General features: G+C 32.5%; 1 protein-coding gene across 6 annotated transcripts in view; it reads left to right on the plus strand.

Moving 5' to 3' along the window:
• The window catches only part of Exn (Ephexin), an 83762-nt gene that overhangs the window by 33168 nt on the left and 28649 nt on the right, over positions 1-21945 (plus strand). For all 6 annotated transcript variants that reach the window (XM_026645703.2, XM_026645710.2, XM_026645709.2 and 3 more), the window contains 2 exons: positions 11503-14231; positions 14731-14828. In XM_026645703.2, coding sequence (XP_026501488.2) covers positions 11539-14231; positions 14731-14828 — 2791 coding nt within the window. In that variant the 5' untranslated portion in view covers positions 11503-11538. The remainder of the gene's footprint in view (positions 1-11502; positions 14232-14730; positions 14829-21945) is intronic.

Raw genomic sequence — 21945 nt, forward strand, 5'->3', positions numbered from 1 at the left:
GTGGTGAAGGAAAACATCGTGAGAGGTTTTTTCATGCGTGTCTTATTTCAATGAAAATCTGCCACATGTGTATCCAACAGCCAAGGAGCAGCTCGGTGGAATAAGCTTTACACCTTCTCCTCAAAAGGGCGAGGAGTTCTTAGCCCAGCAAAAAAGAGGTTAAAAAGGTTTCTGTCGTTAAAAAAGGTTTTTTATAATATAACTATAAAATAAATCACACCAGACTTATTAATTATTCTTATTCATTACTTTTCATTTACTATCTGTTAGTTTACTTAAAGAAATCCAATTATATCAAAGTTACATTACATATTAGGCAAGCCCAGTTTGTACAACAATGTGCCATGACATATTATATCGGTAATAATAGCGTGACGTCAGCTGTCATTAGCAAGTGACGTATACTTTTTTAAATCTTTGTTCTTGTGGCTGTTGCACTATATGACACAGATAAAATTAATAATCTCGTTTTAAAGATACAAAGGCCTAATAAAAATACTTAATTATTCTAATATTTTAAATGGAACTGACCATGTTGAAACACTATATATAGTTACGGTTTAAATTGATCTCCGAAATATTAAACGAAAATACTAACATACGTCTCAATTAAATTAGAGCACCGATTAGTCTATGTCCTGTATTATTCAGCCTACGCGACGAAATATCTGTATCCGTTTAACCCAATAAAAAAAAGCTACAATTGGACATTTTGCAATTATTTTTTTTTGTATTCAAAAATGTTGTAAAATTTATTACTATATTTTTATATATAGCGACATTATACTATTTGTTACATTCATGTAATTTGTTTAAGAAACTTATTTCACAAAAGCCATGCGTCGAATTTCACGATTATAATTTCGAGTCAATGTATGTATCGTGAATTGGTTTCGAACTGCGAGGAAAAATTATAACGATAAATAATTTCAAAATGCCACATTTTTAAACTTAAGTTTCTAGTATATAGGATACTATATACATACGTCGCCACACGATAGTGTCCATCAATAAAATAAATTAAAACAAAAATTTTTTTGATTACACAATTATGATACCTTTTTCTTGAGACGCAATAAAATTTAAATCAATAAACACTCCTATTTTAACAAATGTAGGTAAACAATTGTATTTTTGTATTACTCCTATTGAATTTAAGGTAACAATGCTAATATATAAACTAATTTATTATGCGTTTACTTATTAGAGCATGAAATAGTCTACTCCTTGCTTTTAATAGATTTTTTCTTTCCCAATAACAACTAACGTACTGACAATCAATAATTAAAAAAAAAATAAAAAGAAATTTCAATAATAAGTAATTATTTCTTTCTTAAAAAGTTATATAATATATTCTAGGAGAAAAGTCGTAAATGAAATTGATGTTTGCATTTCTTACATCATCAATGTTTAATGTATAGTTATTGATTACGTATATATAAGTGAACACCATAATAAGATGCGATTATCAAGATTATCTGGGTTAGCTACTATATCATTACATGACGCAAAGTATCTTTAAGATGATAATTAGTTTCTGGTCTAAGATGTACATACCAAGGAGGATTTGACGTCAGCTTATACGCGTAACAGGGGCGTGATGTAATTTCGGATTTATAGTTTGTTTTTGGTCATCATTGACTTTATTGACCTATCCAAAGCCCCTTTGGATAGGTAACACCCAATCATCAGATATTCTACCGCCAAACAGCAAATCTTATTGTTGTATTCTAGTTTGAAGCCAGTGTAACTAAAGGGACAAGGGACATAACATATCAGCTCCCAAGGTTGGTGGCGCATTGGCGTGATATAAGGAATGGATATTATTTCTTACAGGTTCAATGTCTATTGGCGCTAGTGACCACTTACCATCAGGTGGCACATTTGCGGTTCCGCCTACCTATTACATAAAAAAGTATGCCTGACAGATATTCTACCGCCTAACAGCGATACTCTGTATTGTTCTGTTCCGGTTTGAAGGGTGAGTGTACCAGGGTAACTACATTCCGAAGGTTGGTGGCGCGTTGATGATATAAGGAATAGTTAATAGTTTTACAGCGGTATATCATAGGGCGGTGGTGACCACTTCCATCAGTTGGTTTCAATGCCTGTTATATTATAAAAATTATATATATCTCATCGAAATCATCATCATAGTAATATTCAATACCGTAAACCATCTGACTAATGTCTCGTTAAAAGTAAAAATTACGAATAATAATAGTTACGAAATTCTACTAAAAAATCTTACATAACTTTAAATTAGTTTTTTTGCTGTGTCTATTCGGTTATATTTCTGTTTTATCGAGCGCCGCGCCGCGTCGATTTCGTTACACAAAACAGTTAAAAAATTTGACATAGTAACCGATGTTAGATGATTTCTGCATTGGTGTTATACAATACAGTTGTTTAATTAGATTTATTTGTTGCTTGTTAATATAATATAATTATAAAAGCTGTATATATATATTTTTGAAAGAAGTTCTTTCACGCGGTTTCTAATAGAGTGCAATCTCAGAAAACGTCACGGAGGGAAAAAGGATCTTTACCTGTCTTTCTTTTTCTAATGTACATACGATTTTATATTAAATTATTTAAACTTTATATTAAATTTAGATTTTTCAATAATTGTTGTAATTTACAAGGGATTTTAAAAACAATTTTATCCTTTTTCTATTTACAAAACTTGTTAATTTATATTAATTTGTCTGTTATTTAATATATAATTATAATTTACCAATAGCGAAAGCAACTCTGTTATAACCGGGTGTCCCACGACACCACTCGTTTTAATTTTTGTATTGTCTATTGCTGTTGGCGCAACTGGCCTTGACCAGCGTCACCGGTTGTAAACCGTACGTCTTAAGGGCGTGACTGTCAGAGTGCACCTCGGCTTAGCACCTTTTAGACAGCGAGACACCAATGGCCAAAGAAGGTTATGGTTATACAGTATGTCTCAATTGATTTATCATTTGAGCAGCTCAAAGTAAATACTAAGAAAAAGCCCGTAAATGTCCCTTAATAATCCAAGCTACTTCGATGTTACCTCACATGGGAGAATGAAACACATGGCAAAATTTAAGTTTTATGGCGTTTCTGTTTTACTCATAAAACCGATATAAATTAAAAATAAATTAAGCACAGCAACGTGTGAAGATCTAAGTCCATCTGAGCCATTTCGGCTGACTGTATCGTATTGAAAGTAAATAAGCACGTCATTATACACTCATACTAATATCAGTGTTACCATACTTACACCTTTCGCTAGGTAGCCATTTACTGAGAATTTTTGGAAATTTCAACCTTTAAGAGGGGGTCTAACAGTACAGAGTACCGCTGTTTTTTTAAATTTTATTCTTAGTTTTATGTTAAGTCTTTAGTCCTCGAGCACAATATATGTATTAGGATCGAGGACTAAAGATAGTAAGTAGTACTTAATTTTTTAAGTACCCGACGAAATTTTTATCCAATGTTCACATTATCAATCAACAATCAACACTCATAAAGTATACATTTTCGAAATCTGTTAATCTATAGACAGAATCGATTTATTACATTCAAGTTTTTATATTAGTTTTTTTGGTGCATTTGAATTGAATATTGTGATATCACACGGTTTATGTCATGCGAGATTTTAAAATGAAGCTAATGACAAACACGAACTTATTACTCCTGTTACTCGACTGCATAGAGTCAGTAACTCTTTTGTGGGACAATGTATTCTACAACAGAATACCAAAAATCAAAAAGACTCTGTTGCCAAATTAAAAAAAGTTAAGGAAAGCACGTTTGCGAGAGGTTATTATACAATTTGTGAGTTTATAATTGATAGCACACCTTGGGAATGAAACAATCGCCTCATGGCTATTTCTTTTCATATTGAATATTTGTGAATAATAAAATTGACAAAAAAAGAAAGACTCACTGAGTTTCTTTCGCCGGTTCTTCTCAGGTCGGGGTATTTACTTTTCCGACCCGGTAGTAGTGTTTTATTTGAGTAAAGGAATTTGAGTTTGAGTTTGACCAAAATATAATAAGATACATTACACACGGGACATGTAAACATTTGCTAAAATCACGACGCTCCGTTATGGTTCGCCGTAAGTGAATAAAATATGTTATGTATGTGCATTGTTTTTGTTCTTCGATACTACGAATTTCATGTTTGCTGTTTTTCATTTCGTTTGTAATTGCCAATTAGTAGTAGTTAACTGTTAATGAATTTAAACCGAATTAAGAATTAAACGATACTTGCCTCACTAATTTTAACTGTATTTTATGAATTTTTTGACCGCACGCTATTATAATGTTATTTTTTTTAATAATCTTTTAAATCTAGATCTAGTTTTTATATTTTCTTGGGTTTTATTAATTTCAATTATTTCCATGAAAAATATTTATTATCCGTTTTATAAATCTACGTGAAAATAGAAAATTAGTCCAGAGTGCTAGGGTTCAATTAAAAGCTTTCGTTTGTTATGTTTGTTTTCCTGACCTATTTCTATCTTTCTCAAGACTATAGAGGTATTTTTATGATCTGAGGTACGGTAACGAGACCATGAAACTTCAGGCATGATATACTTTCTGAAGCGCGCTCCAAATTCTGGTAACTTCTGGAAGTTGCTGGATATTTGGATCTGGATCCAAGGCAGTTACGATGAATACCATAACAAACATAATATACATCGTTTAAAGGAAGAAAAGCGGAAGCGCCAAACTTGTACTTTTGAGAAATGAGCTTTGAAGTAAAAAAAAAAATCTTAGATACGAGGAAGAAGTCTTGACTAAAGATATAAGTTTTTATTGGTTTTGGAATGAGCATACGAATCTTACGAACTAGTCGTAGCACACAAGCGAGGCAGGAAGTTTTAATCTGTAACGAATTAACAGTCAACGTCTTGGAGATTAACTTTGTATTCATTTTTTTTTATGTTAGAGGTGGCAAACGAACAGGAGGCTCACCTGATGGAAAGTGATTACCACCACCCATGGACATCTGCAACACCGGGGGGCTTGCAGGTGCGTTGCCGGCCTTTCAGGAAAGAGTACGCTCTTTTCTTGAAGGTTCCCAAGTCGTATCGGTTCGGAAAAACCGCCGGCGAAAGCTGGTTCCACAGAATGGTTGTGCGAGGCAGAAAATGTCATTTAATTTCTAATCAAACATGTCAACTGTAAACGTAAACAATTTATAGCGTTCAATATTACATTAGCGGTAATAAACAACATTGTATAACAAAAGCCACCTGTTAGACATGTAATAGATGTAACGGGCCGTCATTTTCTATCACGTATTAACCGCTTTCTATGAGCTTTGGACGCGTGCTCGTGCGCATGTCAAATTGTTAATTGGCTATGTTAGCGACGCACGCCTCATTGTGCAATGAGCAAGAGATCGTCCCGTCTACATTTCCGGTGAATACCAGTTTTACAATATTACTGGTAATAAATAAATACCGGCTCAGTTGAATAAAGTATTATTAGTGGATTAATAATTTATCGTAAAGTAACAACCTGTATGTGTCTCACAGTTGGGACATGTCCTACTCTACTTTAGAGGAGAACGATTGAAGCTTATTCCACCACGCTGTTCCAATACGAGTTGTACTCGTATGATAAAGCTTAATCTCATGATGCGTTCTCTCCTCGTTAACACAAGCCAAGTCTCCAACTTTATACAATAGACATTCGTCGGGATTAAAGTTGGTCAGTGGGACATCTTCATGACAATTAAATGTAATGAATATGTTATCCATTGAAAACGTCGTATAATAGCTCGTTTGACTTCGATTATAACTTTGACGTATTCAGTATTCAGTTATAGAAGTCATGTTATAAAAATAAAAAATAAAACAGTTTAATAAAATGTCTAATAAATGACACTTATAAATAATAATGAGGTTCTCTTATATTTTAAATGATAATGTTCCAGTCGAGCTGTAAATAACTTCTCGACTAAAATAGAAATAGCGCTACATATTGAACACATAATATGTAAGTAAGATACAAGATACAACTTCTAACTTGATAACAGCCATTTAGGAGCGCTAATCGTACTTTCCCAGATCCCAGTGAAAGCGTGGCTTACACGTTTGACCCTAGGGTCAACAGCCCTATAAGTAGGTATTCGAAATAACATAGATTCGATATAACGTCTAGCGCACCATTTATCTGATAGGAGCAGAAACTTTCTGTTACATTTATAAATGGAGTTTAATTACTCAAACACAAATGTATTTGATTTAAGCAAGGCTCTATACTAGTCATTTGTAATCGTTATTTTTAGTCTATGCTGCCGATAAAACGTAGGGTACTTCTTAACTTCTACTGGTTACTGCACTACTAGCTATAATGGTTCGGAATCTAGATTCTAACGGAAGAATTTTTTGAAACCCTCAACAGCACATTTTAAGGCAACTTCTGCCTCGCTCTACCACCCTGTGAATCTTTCGCCGGCGGGTTTTCCGAACCGATACGACCTTAAAGATAAGAGACTTTATTTCTTAAATGTCGGCAACGCAACTGCAAGCCCCGCGATGTTACAGTTGTCCATGGGCGGTGGACTTTCCATCAGATGTATCCTGCTACTTTGCCACCTAAGCCATAAAAAAGCAAACTTCTCAGCAACTATCCGTTTATATATGGAATAGAATAACAATTATTATTAATTGAATTTTCTCCCTAACGTAATCCTAATGCTTAAAGTTATATAAATTTTCTTGTTTTCTATGGAATAAAATCGAAGTTTTTATTGTTCAATTGCATATAACCCAAATACATTAACAAAACAATAAACCGAAATCATTTATAGATAGCTTCCATTGGTTTTTCCAATTACGGCATCAAGAGGTCAAATATAAGGAAATACAGGATGCATTGTCTTATTGAACATTATAATTTAGAAGATTCTCTTTATAGGTTATTGCCATTCGAATGGATATACAAGTAATACTGAAAAACTGTTACCAATATTAACGGATCTTAAAAATTGCACTATGATTAAGTTTTCCGGTTTCACTTTTATTATTTGTCGAGGAATGTGCGTCATGTTTCGAGTATTTACAATTTATTAATAATCATATAGTTAGTAAGTGGAATAAAAACTCATGGAAATAATGAATTTAACTAATTTTCTAGACAGTAACAAAGTAACAGAACTGTGTTAATTTAATACTTTTGATTGTGAAGATTGTACTGATAAATAAAATTTTAAAATAACTGACCGACAGTTGTGTGTCGATCAATTCAACACGACCAAAGAGAGTTCAGAAGCAAAAACATAGCTTTATATTCTTCCCTAGGCACGGGAGCGAAACACTGTCAGCTTCCTAACTATAAATTAAATTGCTACAAAAAAGAAAACAATAACTTTTATTTACCCTACCTGAGATTTCAATATAGTACTGAAGTCTTATACGCTAGCTACTAAACCACGAAGGCAGTTAACCCGCAGTATATAATCAATATAATATATTCACAATGTTTTCAACAAACGCGTGAATGTTAACAAAACAAATTCTCGTCCCAACTAACACAAGGAAAAGAGACATCACGTATTAGGAACAACGTTCTAGGTCGGAATTAACGCTCGAAAACTGCTAATTCGCCCCACTTGTACAGACGCATTTTTTCTAGAACACCATCCTCATACAACAAAACCTTATTCAGAACAACATCTTGGTACGTATTTTGGTTCGTTACGAAAAACCTTTAGCTTTTTAAAGTATTCATTTGAGACGTTAAGATCGTTTAAGCTGAGAAATCGTTTATATGATCGAAATGAATATTTGAATACTTGTATCAAATAAACAATAGACAAATATCATGATTACGTAAATAATAGATGAGGTTTTTAGCGTCGAGCCGTCTGCTTTACGTTAACATCTGTATAGACCTGACTCTCCACTAAATACATAGCTAAAAAAAATATATATTCCTTATTTTTGTTAGCTCTTACAAACTCTTTTAAAGAAATCATATTGTTGGAATAAATTTAATATGCAGCTATCACCGTTTCGAATACAAATTTAACTGAAAAAAAAGAGACAAGAAACTTATTATTTACTTGTGTTTTTCAATAAATAATTCCAACACCGCACATTGGCACGCTTTGCCAACAATAGTCAAGTGTGTCAGAATGGTGAGGCATCCCAGAAAGTCTCTTAAAAAATTGTTTTGAAGGGATCGCCAGACCGCTGTTTGCACCCGAGCTCTCTTAGTGCTACCAGAGTATCTTAACTTAATGTTATCCTAGTTTTTTTTTTCAAATTGTTGGTTTTTCTTGCGTTAAATTTGATTTATACTTATCTACCTAACACATTATTTCATTCGCTAAATACTAGTAAAGTTAGTAAGACTAGTTGATGTTCACAGTTAGGTAGTGCCTACCTATAGGAGCAGGTCATGACGTGAATGTTTAAAATAAAAAATACTTAAAAAAAACGAACTTAGGGCTGTAGCGAAAACATATATTTTTATTGAGCTGGTATTTAATTATATAAGCACGTTCATTCAAAGAAACTAAATGCAACTTTATAGAAAAATAATGCACTCGATACTTGTATCAGTTGGTATATAAGTTATACTATTAAATTATTTTATATAGGTACTTTTAAATAATATTAAACATAATAGTGTAGTAAATGGCGGATTTAAAATCATTCAATCTATTGCAAGCGAGAAATACATGTAGACGGAACTACATCTATTAAGATAACATTAAAAAAATTGAACACATAAAGGTTATAAAAGTTTTATTATATAATGAAATTACATCTATCTAGGGTTGAAAGACCCTTCGGTTATAAGCTAGCAATATATCGCATTTAGTGGACAGTCAGCCTTTAAACCCACTTATTGGCAACGTCTTGCCTTTTGTTTCATAGGACACGCAGAACAACCCATTGTCATTGAAATAAACCGTAAAATCATGGTTTACAATAAAACGAGACAGTTGCGAAAATAATAACAGCTGTATTCAATTCGCAACAGCTTATTTTGTTTTCAATTGCTTCTATACTACAAAAAAATATATATATTTACATTTTATGGTAGAACGCCTGATTAAAACATATTAAAGATTCAATAAACTATCGTTGTACGAAATCTGTTGTGTTGAGAAAATCGCTGGTTTTGTCCTGACACGACCTATCCCTAAGACAACCTTTATGATTACTTGGAGCTAAAATATATAATGAATGTACGAGAGACCTTCACTCAACTACAGCTGTGCAAAGATACAACTCAATCCGATTAACAATACGTTAACACAGGAAACGAACATAGTCAAGGAATATTATTTATATATAATTAGTTTCAAAACTTTTTATATGAAGAATCAGTATACATTAAATTTTAAAATTACACCACGGTGGCGCATTCGCGATGTACCTACATATGGAATCGTTAAAAATTCTTACGGCGCCAGTATATACGGGCATTTGCCAGTCCGCCGACCTGTTATAAAAAAATTAAACACAAAATATATACAAAATACTCCTAATAATCTTCAAGAGAAATAAATAAAATAGATACCAAATTACAGTTGCCACATTTTTCATAGCAGAAAATCGAAAGACATACATGTAGTGTTAAGTCTTAATATCATGTTAAGAAGGTAAGAGTAATCATACACTATAAATTATTCGCCTAAATTGAATAAGTTCTTAGGCCGTAAAACTTCATATTTACATATTTTGCGGTCAACGACCGGCGCTTGTTTACAAATTATCATAGAACCTTATATGGTACGAGCGTAGGCCAAAAATATTCTTGGTACTCGACAACTTTACCTTATTTTTAAGAACGTATATTTTGCTGTATGTCTGTAATAAATATACTCTAATTTTGAATATAATATGCACAAGAAGAATTATTTTGTTTGCCCAATAAATATTGAGAATTGTTTCTGATATTTTTATTTTGGATAAATTCATGTCATTTGAACAAAAACCTGTATATAACGGACATACTGTTTACATCCTCAAATACCTAAAAATGTCTACATTAAAAACAAGATTTGTTTATGTCTATCAAGACACGTACGCTCTTCGAATCACGAAATTGATACTTACTATTAAGGTAAAAAAAAAAACAATATTATTATCAAGAAAATAGTAGATACTTATATTTAAACCAGATAAAGCAGTGGTTAAGTTATACATGAAGCTAACGATTGGTTTCGGGTTCAAACACAAGCAATTAACTGACGTTCATGTGCTTAATACATATGTGTTTATAATTCCGCTCGTGATCAGCGATCAAGGATACTTCATTGGGAAACAAGCAATTGTCGTATGTAAATCTGACACATCTGTACCAACCGATGTGTTATGATGATGTGTTATAAGCTCTAAAACCTCCTCGAAAGCCGATAACCCCGTCTACGACCATGGGCTACTGACATCAGTAGGATGTTTACAGACTGTTGCTTTGAGATGCTGATAAACATCAGCTCGCATTATGAAAATATGATAACACGTTATTGTCATTATATTTATTTAGTAAAATGTATGTCATATAGGTAGGTAAACACTGGCAAATTGGCCACCTAATGGTTAGTGATCACCACTGCCTTTAACATAGACTTTGGTATTGTAAGATATATCAACCTTTTTATGTCCATTGTGCCCGTAGTTACACTAGCCCACTCACTTTTCAAAACGGAAAACAACAATACTAAAAGTGTTGCTATTTAGTAGCAAAATGTGCGAATTAGAAGGCAAAAAAAAATTAATTACGGATACAAAGAACATAATCGCTGGGGCCTGTGTAATTAATGTATAATATTTCTAACATTGCGAATTCCAAGGTGCAATTGAAGCGCCATATTTTAATAGAATAAGAACTTTGTTGAGCTATAGTGTATCATTTCTAGTGAAAAATATTATGGCAAGGTTGTATTAGTTTATTTCTAGGAATAGTGCAAGGCACTTAATGCGAGGTACTGCATGCTGGTCTTAAATTCACAAATATATCTGTTACTGTTTTTAGATTTAACTTAAATTGGTTTTAACTTAAATAATTTAAATTTAAAACCTCTATTTTTTTAATAATTTTCTGTATATTTATGATGGTAACAACATTGTATAATATTTCTATATAGCGTCATTGGTTGATCACGTATCTTTGACTAGCACTACTTACTAATCCAAGGTCCGGACTGAAAACTAATGGCCAGAAATTAAACAAAAACCGTCCTAAGTGTCTTGTACGTCTAATTCAAAAAAACAAAAAACTTATTAACAGTGTATTTTTGCCTTGGAGTGCTAGTGACAGCTTAAAAATAATGATCGGCTGAAGATGTTACAGAATAGAGCCTCCATTAAAATAAAAATAAATAAAAATCCTTTTGTTGTGAGTTTTACATTATAGGATGAAAATCTTCACCAAATTTCGAGGCTCAATCAATAAAATATCAATCAGTCAAAGAATTGCCTTTTATAAATAGACTACCTTCATATATATTTTTACATTTTACTCATCTTAGAATTTTAATTGTTTCAGATGGCGTAGAAAACCAGTCAGAGATATCCAGCACAAATGTTATTAAACAATCTAATGGAAGGCGAGTCGATAACTACAAAGAATTTAATTTCATCAATAAAAAAATTCAATACAGACGAAAAAGAGCACGGTACTATAAAGGCCCTTCTAAAGAACTTCATTTTACCGGATTCTGAAAACATGGCTATAAAACATAAGCAAAATTTTAGTGAGAAATGTATTTACTCAGTACCAATAAAACCATCATCGCCCCAAAATGAGAGAACGAATTCTATCAATGAAGCTAAACAGGCTTTTTTAAACGCTACTGTAAACCCATCATGCTTGTATCCGAGACAGACAAATAAAGATCCCATAATACATTACGCACAAATTGCTATGGTTACAGAAAGTGATGATACGAGAAGTACTGGAGGAGGAAGAGAATTACCATTTGCAACGAAAAAAATGAATAAAATTGCTACACCTTTGGATATACCGCCTAATGTCAAAAAACGCATAGAACAACAACAGAGAAAAGTAAGCTTTAAAACAAAAAATGCTTCAGCATGCTACAGACGACCACCATTAGTTTCTAAAACAACAATGACTATAACTAGTACCAAAGTGTCAGAGTTGACTAAAAAGTTCAATGACTTAGTAACCGACGGGAACAAAACGCCAATCAAACAGTCGAAGCTAGTAAAGAAAATAGAGAATCTTCAATCATCCAGATGTTCTGCAAGCAATAGTTCTACACCTTCGTCGACACTTAGCTCTAGTCCAAACATAAAAATAGTGTTACGGCACAGAAGAAGTTCTAAAAGACGAGGCTATAGAAAAAGATGTTCAAGTGTTAATTCAATTGATAAACTACTTTCCGAAGGACCTAATGGCAAATATCGTGTAATACGATCAAAATCAGATGGTACTAAAATTCCAAAATCACCAAAAAAACGCCTGAAATATCATGACTCCAGTGAACAACAGAGTGGATCAGATACAATTGATGGATGTCCATCGAAATCAAATAAAGGTGAAAATTCTAAGCTAAATTTAGTTGAAAAACCAATTGAAACTAATGTAAAAAATGTTATTAAAAAGTTTGAATGTGAAATAAGTGCCCAAGCTAGTAATAATATATTAAGAAAATCAAACATTCAAATTTCCAACAAACCATTAAAAGAAAAACCAAAAGTACCTGAAAAGAAATCTTCTCTAGTTTTAACTAAAAATATCGTATTAAAAGATGGTGTTCCAAAAATAAAAACTATAAAATCACCAATATCGGTGGATTTTTCGAAACAAGAGCAAATTACGGATTTATTAGACAATACAAAAAAGAAAGAGCCCATTTACGATAAAAGAAAATTTAAGACAAATTACATACATTCCGAAAAATTACCACTTCACTTAGTTGAAATAATACAAGAAGACGCCAATGAAATATCAAACACATTAATATCAGATGAATTTAAAAGCTCTGTCAAATTACAACAAGATGACGAACACACTTATCAAGAAATTAACTCGCAAATAACGCCCAATGATTCTTTTTTGTGGCGCAGAAAAAGTTCACAGATCTACGCAGATCACGATAAATCTGTGTCAGATAGTACATACGGTTTTGTCAGTGTGATGATGGACGAATCTTCTATTAGTATCGGTAACGCCAGTACAAATAGTACTGAAAAAGAGCAATCTCTACTCGAAAAAAATAGTGAATCTCAAGAAAGTTCTGATAAAATAGATCTAAAAAGTGAAACGAATTCTGACTTTGAAAGTAATTTAGTAGAAGCATGTAATAAAGACGTACTTATAAGAAAAATATCGACAAATGTTGAACCGGTTATTGAAGATGATTACGAACCATTAGAACCAAGAGAATCAGATAATGTAGTAATAATATCAATCAAAAGTGACCGATCATCCAAAATTAATTGCCCGTTACCAGAAATACCTAAAGAAGAATCTACAAATAAAGGCGAAAACATTTATCAATGCCTTTTAGAAATGAGATCACATCCTGAAGGAGATGAGAACAGTCTTCACAACTATGAGCTTTGTGGTAACCAGCTCGAAGAGAGGACACGTGGAGACGGTGACAGTGACGATGGTTACGAGTACTGTAAATATTCCGTCAAACCATTTTGTCATACTTCTAGCTCGGGAATTCAAATAGCCGAAGATTTTAATCCACGTAGTTCGAAGACTAATGATAAGAACTATTATATCGCCAAATCTACTAGTGGAGCATCAACGGTTAGTTACGAAAAAATCGGTTCCGACAGAATTTACGAGAAAATTCCGCCGCGTCCGCCAAAGTCTAAAGGAAGCAGTCCGAATTACAGCACTAGACATTCATTCGTCTCATCTGATTACAATGAAAATGAAAACATTTATGATACCATCAAGCATGCTGATGGCACCTCATTGTCCCACTGCTACGAGAGCATACCGAATAGCCCAAGCATGGTGAAGCTTAGAAATAATTTAAAGAAGCAGCTGGCTTCTGCAGTGCAAAAACGTTTATCTTTCGACAATGTTTCAAACATCAGTCAGTCAACGCTTTCAAGTGAGCAGAAAACTAACAGTATCTATGGACAAAGATCAGTGCTCAGTTATAATGGACAGGAAATAGCTTTCCAAGTACCAAGCAGCGAAACGAGTGTGAGTGACCGAAGTGATAGGAGCGACGACTGGGTCGACGTTTCGGACGAAGAAAAGACCGAGGAGAAGAAAATAATCATGTAAGATAATGTTCTTAAAACTCAGTAGTATCTGTTATTTTAATGTACTTATTCATTGCTTACTTCACTTCACTTCATTTGTAAGCATTTCTGACACAAACAAGTTTCCTCGGGATTTAAACGTTCAGTAAACTATTTTTTGTCAAGAATATATAATATAAAGTCTTGAATACATAGCATAATTAACTAGGAAGTTATGTAAATTTATTAAACATAAGATTTTAGATCGAAACTATATTATGTTATATATTTTACATAACAACTACATGTACTCCGAGCGATCGCTCACGCTATCTAGTATTTATTCTTGTGACCTATAAATTCACCACACGCATATCGAGCAATATTTTTTCAAAGAGTTGTGTAAACAGCGTTATCTAACTTCGATATTACCATCATATTTATGTCCCAATCAGTATGAAAAAAGAAGGGGGAAAGTGCGGGACTATCACGTCATTTTTCATATTTATATTAAATAAATGGATGTATTTGTTTGTAGAGTAAGGGAACGGAGTCGAGGAAGAAAGAGTCCGGTTAGCTGGTCGCAGAAGGTTCGGCATCAGTGGGTGAATTCACCGAAGCAAAACAAAGATCAAGGTAAGATTAACATAAATTCTTATTATTTAACACGTTTTATTTCTTATTCTATTTTCAAAATTGCTAATAACAAAATAATAAATTTCGTTATAAGCGCCATCTATCGTGACACAGCTACATTTAAAAGACATAGTCTAGGAGTGATGTAAAGAAATTGAAAAAGATGGCGCTACATGTTTATTATTAAATAAACTTAATAATTAATCATATTATTTAACGAATATATAAAATTTATTACAGTGAAGAAATATTTACATAAAATATTTTTCTATTTGTATATATTTTTCTTTTCGAACATCTATCAGAAAGTGTGACTGTCTTAGCTTACATAACAGTCCGACAGTCATAAATATGCAAAAGATATTAATAAAACGATTAATAATTATAAAATTCAACAGTCGTAAAGTGAGAATGGAGATATAAATTAGGCAAGAGTGCGTTTAATATTTTAAATGTAGCGAGAGGCTTCCTTTATATTTACATGTGCCTGTATATTTGTTTTTGTGTTAATTATAAATAAACGTTGATTTCGTAACAAATGACATCTTCAAAAAGTTTTCACCTCATGCATTTAATAAATTTTTTATGATATTGGCCGGCGGACGAACAGATGCAAATATTAACGTACATTGGGAACTAAGGTATTATGTCCCTGTGCCACAAATTGTGGTTACTAATTTAAAAATTGTTTTTTGAATTCTGTCGTCGTCAGTTCATAATTATTACATATTATCAATAATAATATTGCCTCAATAAATATTAAATGTTATTACGTGTAACAAACTAATTAAGAAAATTGCTCGAACCTAAGCTCAAGTTAGTCGACAAGTTCATGAACCTCCGGCCGAATTAGGCGGCGCACGCGCCTTTTGAAGTGGGCGGTTGCTAATGTAATTGTTACCGGATTCCTGCGCCGACGCATTCGCTATCTAAACAAGATCTTAGAATATTTGTACATAGGAAATATTCAACAATGTTATTTTAACAATATAGTAATTCACCTAGATTTACTTACCACTCAACTTAGGTTTTCGAAACTCTAAGCGTTAATTTCAAAATTATAGTACTCCGTCTGTCAATAGACTAGCTATTAAGAACTAGATTAAAATACCACAGTGTTTTTCTGAGTACAACAGCCGGGTCAGATGATTAAAAAATCTTGGGTTTTACTTTATAATGTGTTTTAAATGCTACCATATGGCTTTTTGGGCTTTAGCCCAGGCCCCCGTGGATTCAAGGGTAGGTCAAGTCAAAGTCAAAAATAGACGATAAAGCGAAAGAATCCATAACTTTATTCTTTAAACAGATCGTATGGTTTGCAGCCCTGCGAGTCCTGCAATTAATCAAACCCATTCAATTAATTTAATTCAAGTCTCCGTTTAGATATGTCTTAGGTGGGCCCGTAAGTAGTATTAGCCCAGGGCCGCCTAAACTTACGGTCCGACCCTGCCACTGCTGAGCTATGGTCTCCTCTCCCTTTGAGGTGGTAGGCGAATATTTACTTCTATTTATAATATATTATAAATAAAATTATTGACAATGTTTTTCTTTTGTGTTATATAATTACTGAACATTATCTCAATTGCTTTATTAAACTGAATATATCACAGCATTGTTGATTGTATTGATTTTTATATAAGGGGCGTATTGCAGCTTAGACTGAAACGATAACCACTGACCTACATAGATAACCTTGTTTTACATAAAACTGCAATGTTTTAGTTAACTTTATAATTCAGTAGAGTTCTTGCTTCACCATTAATATGATTTAAAAAAAAATACATGTTTATTTCTTGTACTAACAACGACCAACTTGTAAATTCGAAGAATAATGACAAATCGAAGGTTACTTTCTAAAAAAAATCTCAACAGAAACTTAACAACTTTTTTTATGTGTGTTTTGAATGTTGCCATATTTGAACGAATGACAAATAAGTAGGCAATAAAGACTCGGGGCACACATTAAAATGTTTTATGTGTGTAGTCTAAAACTGAATGTATATGCTGTCCTATGGAGTATTAACAATATATGTTTTCAAACAAGGGGCTATAAACTAGCCGTTAGACCAATGAGGTATTTACTCTATAATAATTATATAATTACTCTATAATAAATATATAGAATAAATACCTCATTGATATTATTATTAGCAATTGTTAATGTCCTGATGTACCGAATATATTGTGTTCTTTTATACACCTCAGAGTTTCTTATAATTCGGAAGGATATAATCAAATCAAATCAAATCAAATCAAAAATCTTTATTCAATATAGAAGTGTTTACTGTGTAATCGGGTACTTGGAGTAACAAGTTTATTCTTGTTCCTAGTGTTAATAGAATGTACGTCACAATTTCTGGGAAAATCGTTTATGTTTTTGCGTACATACATAACATTATCAAAAACAAATTGAGAAGAGACAGTATTGTCATACCAAGGAACTCTGTTGATTCTAAAACATCTAATGCTTCCCCGTTTAAGCATACACTCGTTTTGACACATCTTACATTGGGAGTAGTGAATTTAATACATTTAGTCTTTTTACTATTTAACATTAAATTATTAACACTAAACCAATTTACTATTTCAGAGAGAGTATTGTTCACATCGTCATATATTGAAAGACGTCTTTTTATTTTAAAAATTAAAGAAGTATCATCAGCAAACAATACTATCTCGAGTTTATCACTTAGGAGATGTGGCAGGTCATTTATATAAACAAGGAAGAGGAATGGTCCAAGAATTGATCCTTGAGGGACCCCCACAGTAACTGGAGACCCGGAAGATCTCTTTCCATTTACATCAACCCTCTGAATCCGATTGCTCAGATACGAAATCAGAAGACTGAGTGCAGTGTCCCTAATTCCATAATGACGTAGCTTCCTGACCAAAGTTTCGTGTTGCACGCAATCAAAGGCCTTAGATAAATCACAAAATATCCCTAAGGCATCCTGTGACTCCTCCCAGGCCCTGTAAATATTTTTAACGAGCTCAACACCAGCGTCAGTTGTCGAGCGACCCCTTGTAAATCCAAATTGTTTCTTGTGTAGCAACTTGTTATTGTTAAAATGTACTAGCATTTGATTTAGTAATAACTTTTCAAAGATCTTGCTAAGAGTTGGTAGTACAGAGATGGGCCTATAGTTGTTGGGGTCTGATGTACTACCTGACTTAAATATTGGTAATATTCTACTATGTTTCATGAGGTCAGGAAACACGCCACTAAGGACACATTTATTAAATATAGTGACAAGGTAGGGTGCGATTACATCAATTATTGAATTGACTACCTTGACAGAGATCCCCCACAGATCGGCCGTTTTCTTAATATCTAGTGATCTGAAGGAACTTATTACATCACTTACACTTACTGTATTAAATTTAAAGCTAATATTACATTTTTCCACGTGGTTTTTTAATAATGATTCAGCAACGGTAGGAGAGGAATTTAATGAGTTAGTAGTCGAAAATGGAATGTCAGCAAAAAATTTTTCAAAAACAGTTGCAACATCCCGATCTGAGGAAAATAAATTGTTGTCAATAGATAAGCTAAAGTCGGAGATGTTATTTTTGACTCTTCCAGTTTCACAATTAATAATTTTCCATGTCATTTTAATTTTATCAGGTGCGTCAATAATTTTTTTTTTTATATGCAATGATTTAGCTGTATGACATACACGTTTGAACAGTTTAGAGTAGGCACTAACATAACTGATAAATGAAAAAGACCGGTTGTATGATCTTTCACTATAAAGTTCATACAACCTCTGCCTACTCTTGTGAATTCCGACAGTCGCCCAATCATTAAATTTAAGAAAATTCCTAGAATAGACTGTCTTGGAAGTAAATGTGGCATTAAATTCTGTTTTAATTAATTTAAAAAAATTGTTATAAAGCTCATTAGAATTATCATTTAATTGTAAATATGAGAGCTTTGCCATGATATTACTTCTGAACTTCTCAATTCGATACAAATTGATTGGAACAAATGTCTGTTTTAAATCCTTAGCATTATTTTTTATTTGCGAATTAAATGAAGCCAACTGTCCACAATGATCAGAACTTAACATATTTATAATACATTTATGATTAGGTACACAGTTGGTAAATATGTTGTCAATACATGTTGCAGTGGATTCAGTGGATTCGTGTTATATGTATGAGTATGACATTTATATATGTTACATTTTATAATTCTGTATGGCTTATCGAGTTCATTACTCGAAGCTCAGCACAGAGTACTATCCAGAAATGTCAGTACATGATAAGCGACATTGAATATAGTAATCATTGTACATAAAGGACATAATACCGTAAATACATAACCGTATTTCAGTTTTTACAAAACACTAGGAGACTGCATATTTCGTATGCGTTAGACGTTCCACAGGTATAAAATCTATGGCGAGAGAAATGCATAGTCAATATACTATAAATAATTGTAGGGACAACACAGGATCAAAGGCGAAGGCAAAGTTATCTTTTACAGCAAAATTTCAAATTTTCTATAAAAAAATCTCCTACTTGTAATGAAAATCTTAACATTCAGACTTAAAATGATCTTGAACAAACACAATTATCATCTATGTCTCTTTTGTCTTGAGTTATTTAAACATTTTTGTTGATACCGTTTAAATTTATGTTTTATTTCATTAACAACTTTTTGAATAATTATTACACTAAATGCCAAATTTGCTCGAGCGTTGTATATAAATTAAGTTATTTAATTGGCGGAAAAGAGTAACTACTGAGTCTCTGCCGGTTGCCGATGGTAATCTTATAAAATGACGAATGAAGTACTTCAACAATTTAAGTTTCGATTTTATTTAATTTGTTGCCGAGTAAGAATCCGTCGTATTTTGTTTTAAATAAATAAGAATATCTTTTTTCATTATTTATTATTCTTCATATTTAATTAGTCTTGCTTAATTCTTTAAAATATTAAAAATATCACAAGAAGTAAATTATCAATGATATTCTTCCTTATATCAATATAATTGACAAAGCGTCAGGTTTCAAAGGCCGACGCGACATTCCTCCGAACAAAGGAAAAAAAACAATCGTCAGTCGTCATCCATTCCAAAACAAATATATTTCTCACGTAACCCAACGTATACTCATCCTTGACCGTATAAAATTATGACTAGCCATTGCGGACATTCAACAAATATAAGTAGAGCCACAGATCAATAAATCCGCTTTCACAAACTTCGATGGATATACCCAAGCCGGGTCGTGTTACGCTGGTGGGGTGTCGATGACTACCGCACGCAATGATGTGTGTAATTCGACATGATTTGCCATTCATTGCTCAAGTGTTGTTTAATTTCGTAATGGTATGAAAACTCTTGCGTTTGTTGTTTATCAGATGAATGTGAAGTTATTATCTCGAAATATTAAGTAGGTATTTAAATGTAATGCAACCGATAGACAATCGGTATCAAAAACAGCGTTGGCGTGGGGATAGAGGGATCGATGTTGGACGTAAACTCCAAACACATCCTATAGTTATTATTTATTTTCATGTATTATAAATAATTTGCACAACACAAGAATTATATTAAAAATAACATTTAAAAACTATGATTATTTGGTAAAATAAATATAAATTCCATTTTAAATTAGGTAACGCAAACGTGAGTTATGCAATAAATTGGATATTTGAAATATAATATGTATTTAGCAACTGTATATCTGTATCTCTATTACTAAAGTATTTTCCAATCGCCCGCGACGACGATATTGTTATGAGAATGAAAGTAAATCATTCCATTGTCATTCCTTTATAAACTCTGATATTTATACTTTCACCGCTCAACGTCTCCAGTACTGTTTATAGACATTTTTTCTTGTATTTGTATTGGATTCAATCTTAACGATATGAGTTTGAAATCAAATATCAATGTTATTTTCCATCATCTGTTCTATCTGATAAATATACTAATTGCAAATGAATGGCCTTTATTATATAATCTTATCAGAGAGCCAAAGTTCATCGGCACGACTTTTGTTATCTACTTTTCGTTAAGACTCAGGGACTGCTGCGTCAATTGTGAAACTGTTCACCAATAGACATATTAAGTTACGAGCAGTTTTAGGGTTATGATATATGTAGATAAAGTAAAAGAGAACCAGGCATTATATAAACACCTCAATCTCTCAGTTCTGTTCTCCTATTAAACGCTTCAAACTGCATATAACCATTTATAATCTTCTATTGTATGGGTTATAATAAATGGTATTAATTTTTACGAATTTTTATATTTTTGCTTACTGAGAGGGAGTGTCTGCAGACACACTCGTCAATGTAATATGTCTTGAGCAGTCTCCTTTGAGTCATCGACATCATCATTTGGTACTGAAATTTTCGCTCTCAAAATTCGTTATTGAAATTCAAAAAAACTGTCAGGTGGCAATTTATAAATGTCTAACGATAGTCGTCTACGTTGTCGAAGTGTTATGTTATCTATGAATTATTGAGACAATATTTTACAATTGTACTCCGGTGTCTCTGAAAGAATTTCTAAACAATGATGTAGTAAAAAATTTTCAATTCTTGCTTGAGAAAATGCATCTATTACTAATAAACGCCAACATTATCAGCCAATCTATATAAGATTTCTTGTAATATTTCTTAACAAAAACTGTCAAGCGTCTCTTTAACGGCTTAAATGTTAAGATCTTAGATTAGTGAGTTTAAAGATGATAACATACTTTAGGAATGAAAACTTCACTTTTAGGATCGCGCTGTTCACTGGTCTGGAGGAGGTGTTATTTTCTGAAAAATGTGATAAACTTGGACTAAATAAAGTGGCATTTAAAATTATAGGTTCTTGGAATCTACTTGTTCTTCCGTTCCTAGTGATATTACTTGTTTTTATAAACTTACTCGTAATTACATAGAAATCCGAATAAGCTAACAATCAATCAAACCATTGCAAGTGAGCGAGTTAAATAAACATATTATGAAAGAGTGCAGACAAAATATTACACAATAGGATTATTTCAAATTTAATGAGCTTTACACATGCAGACATCTTACTAAATTGATAACTACGGAATCATTTTTGTATTCTTTGCTCTAAAGTCGTGTTTAAATGAACACTTTCAAATTGAA

The sequence above is a fragment of the Vanessa tameamea genome, chromosome 8 (genome assembly GCF_037043105.1).
Source record: "Vanessa tameamea isolate UH-Manoa-2023 chromosome 8, ilVanTame1 primary haplotype, whole genome shotgun sequence".
In the NCBI taxonomy this organism is placed as follows: Eukaryota; Metazoa; Arthropoda; class Insecta; order Lepidoptera; family Nymphalidae; genus Vanessa; species Vanessa tameamea.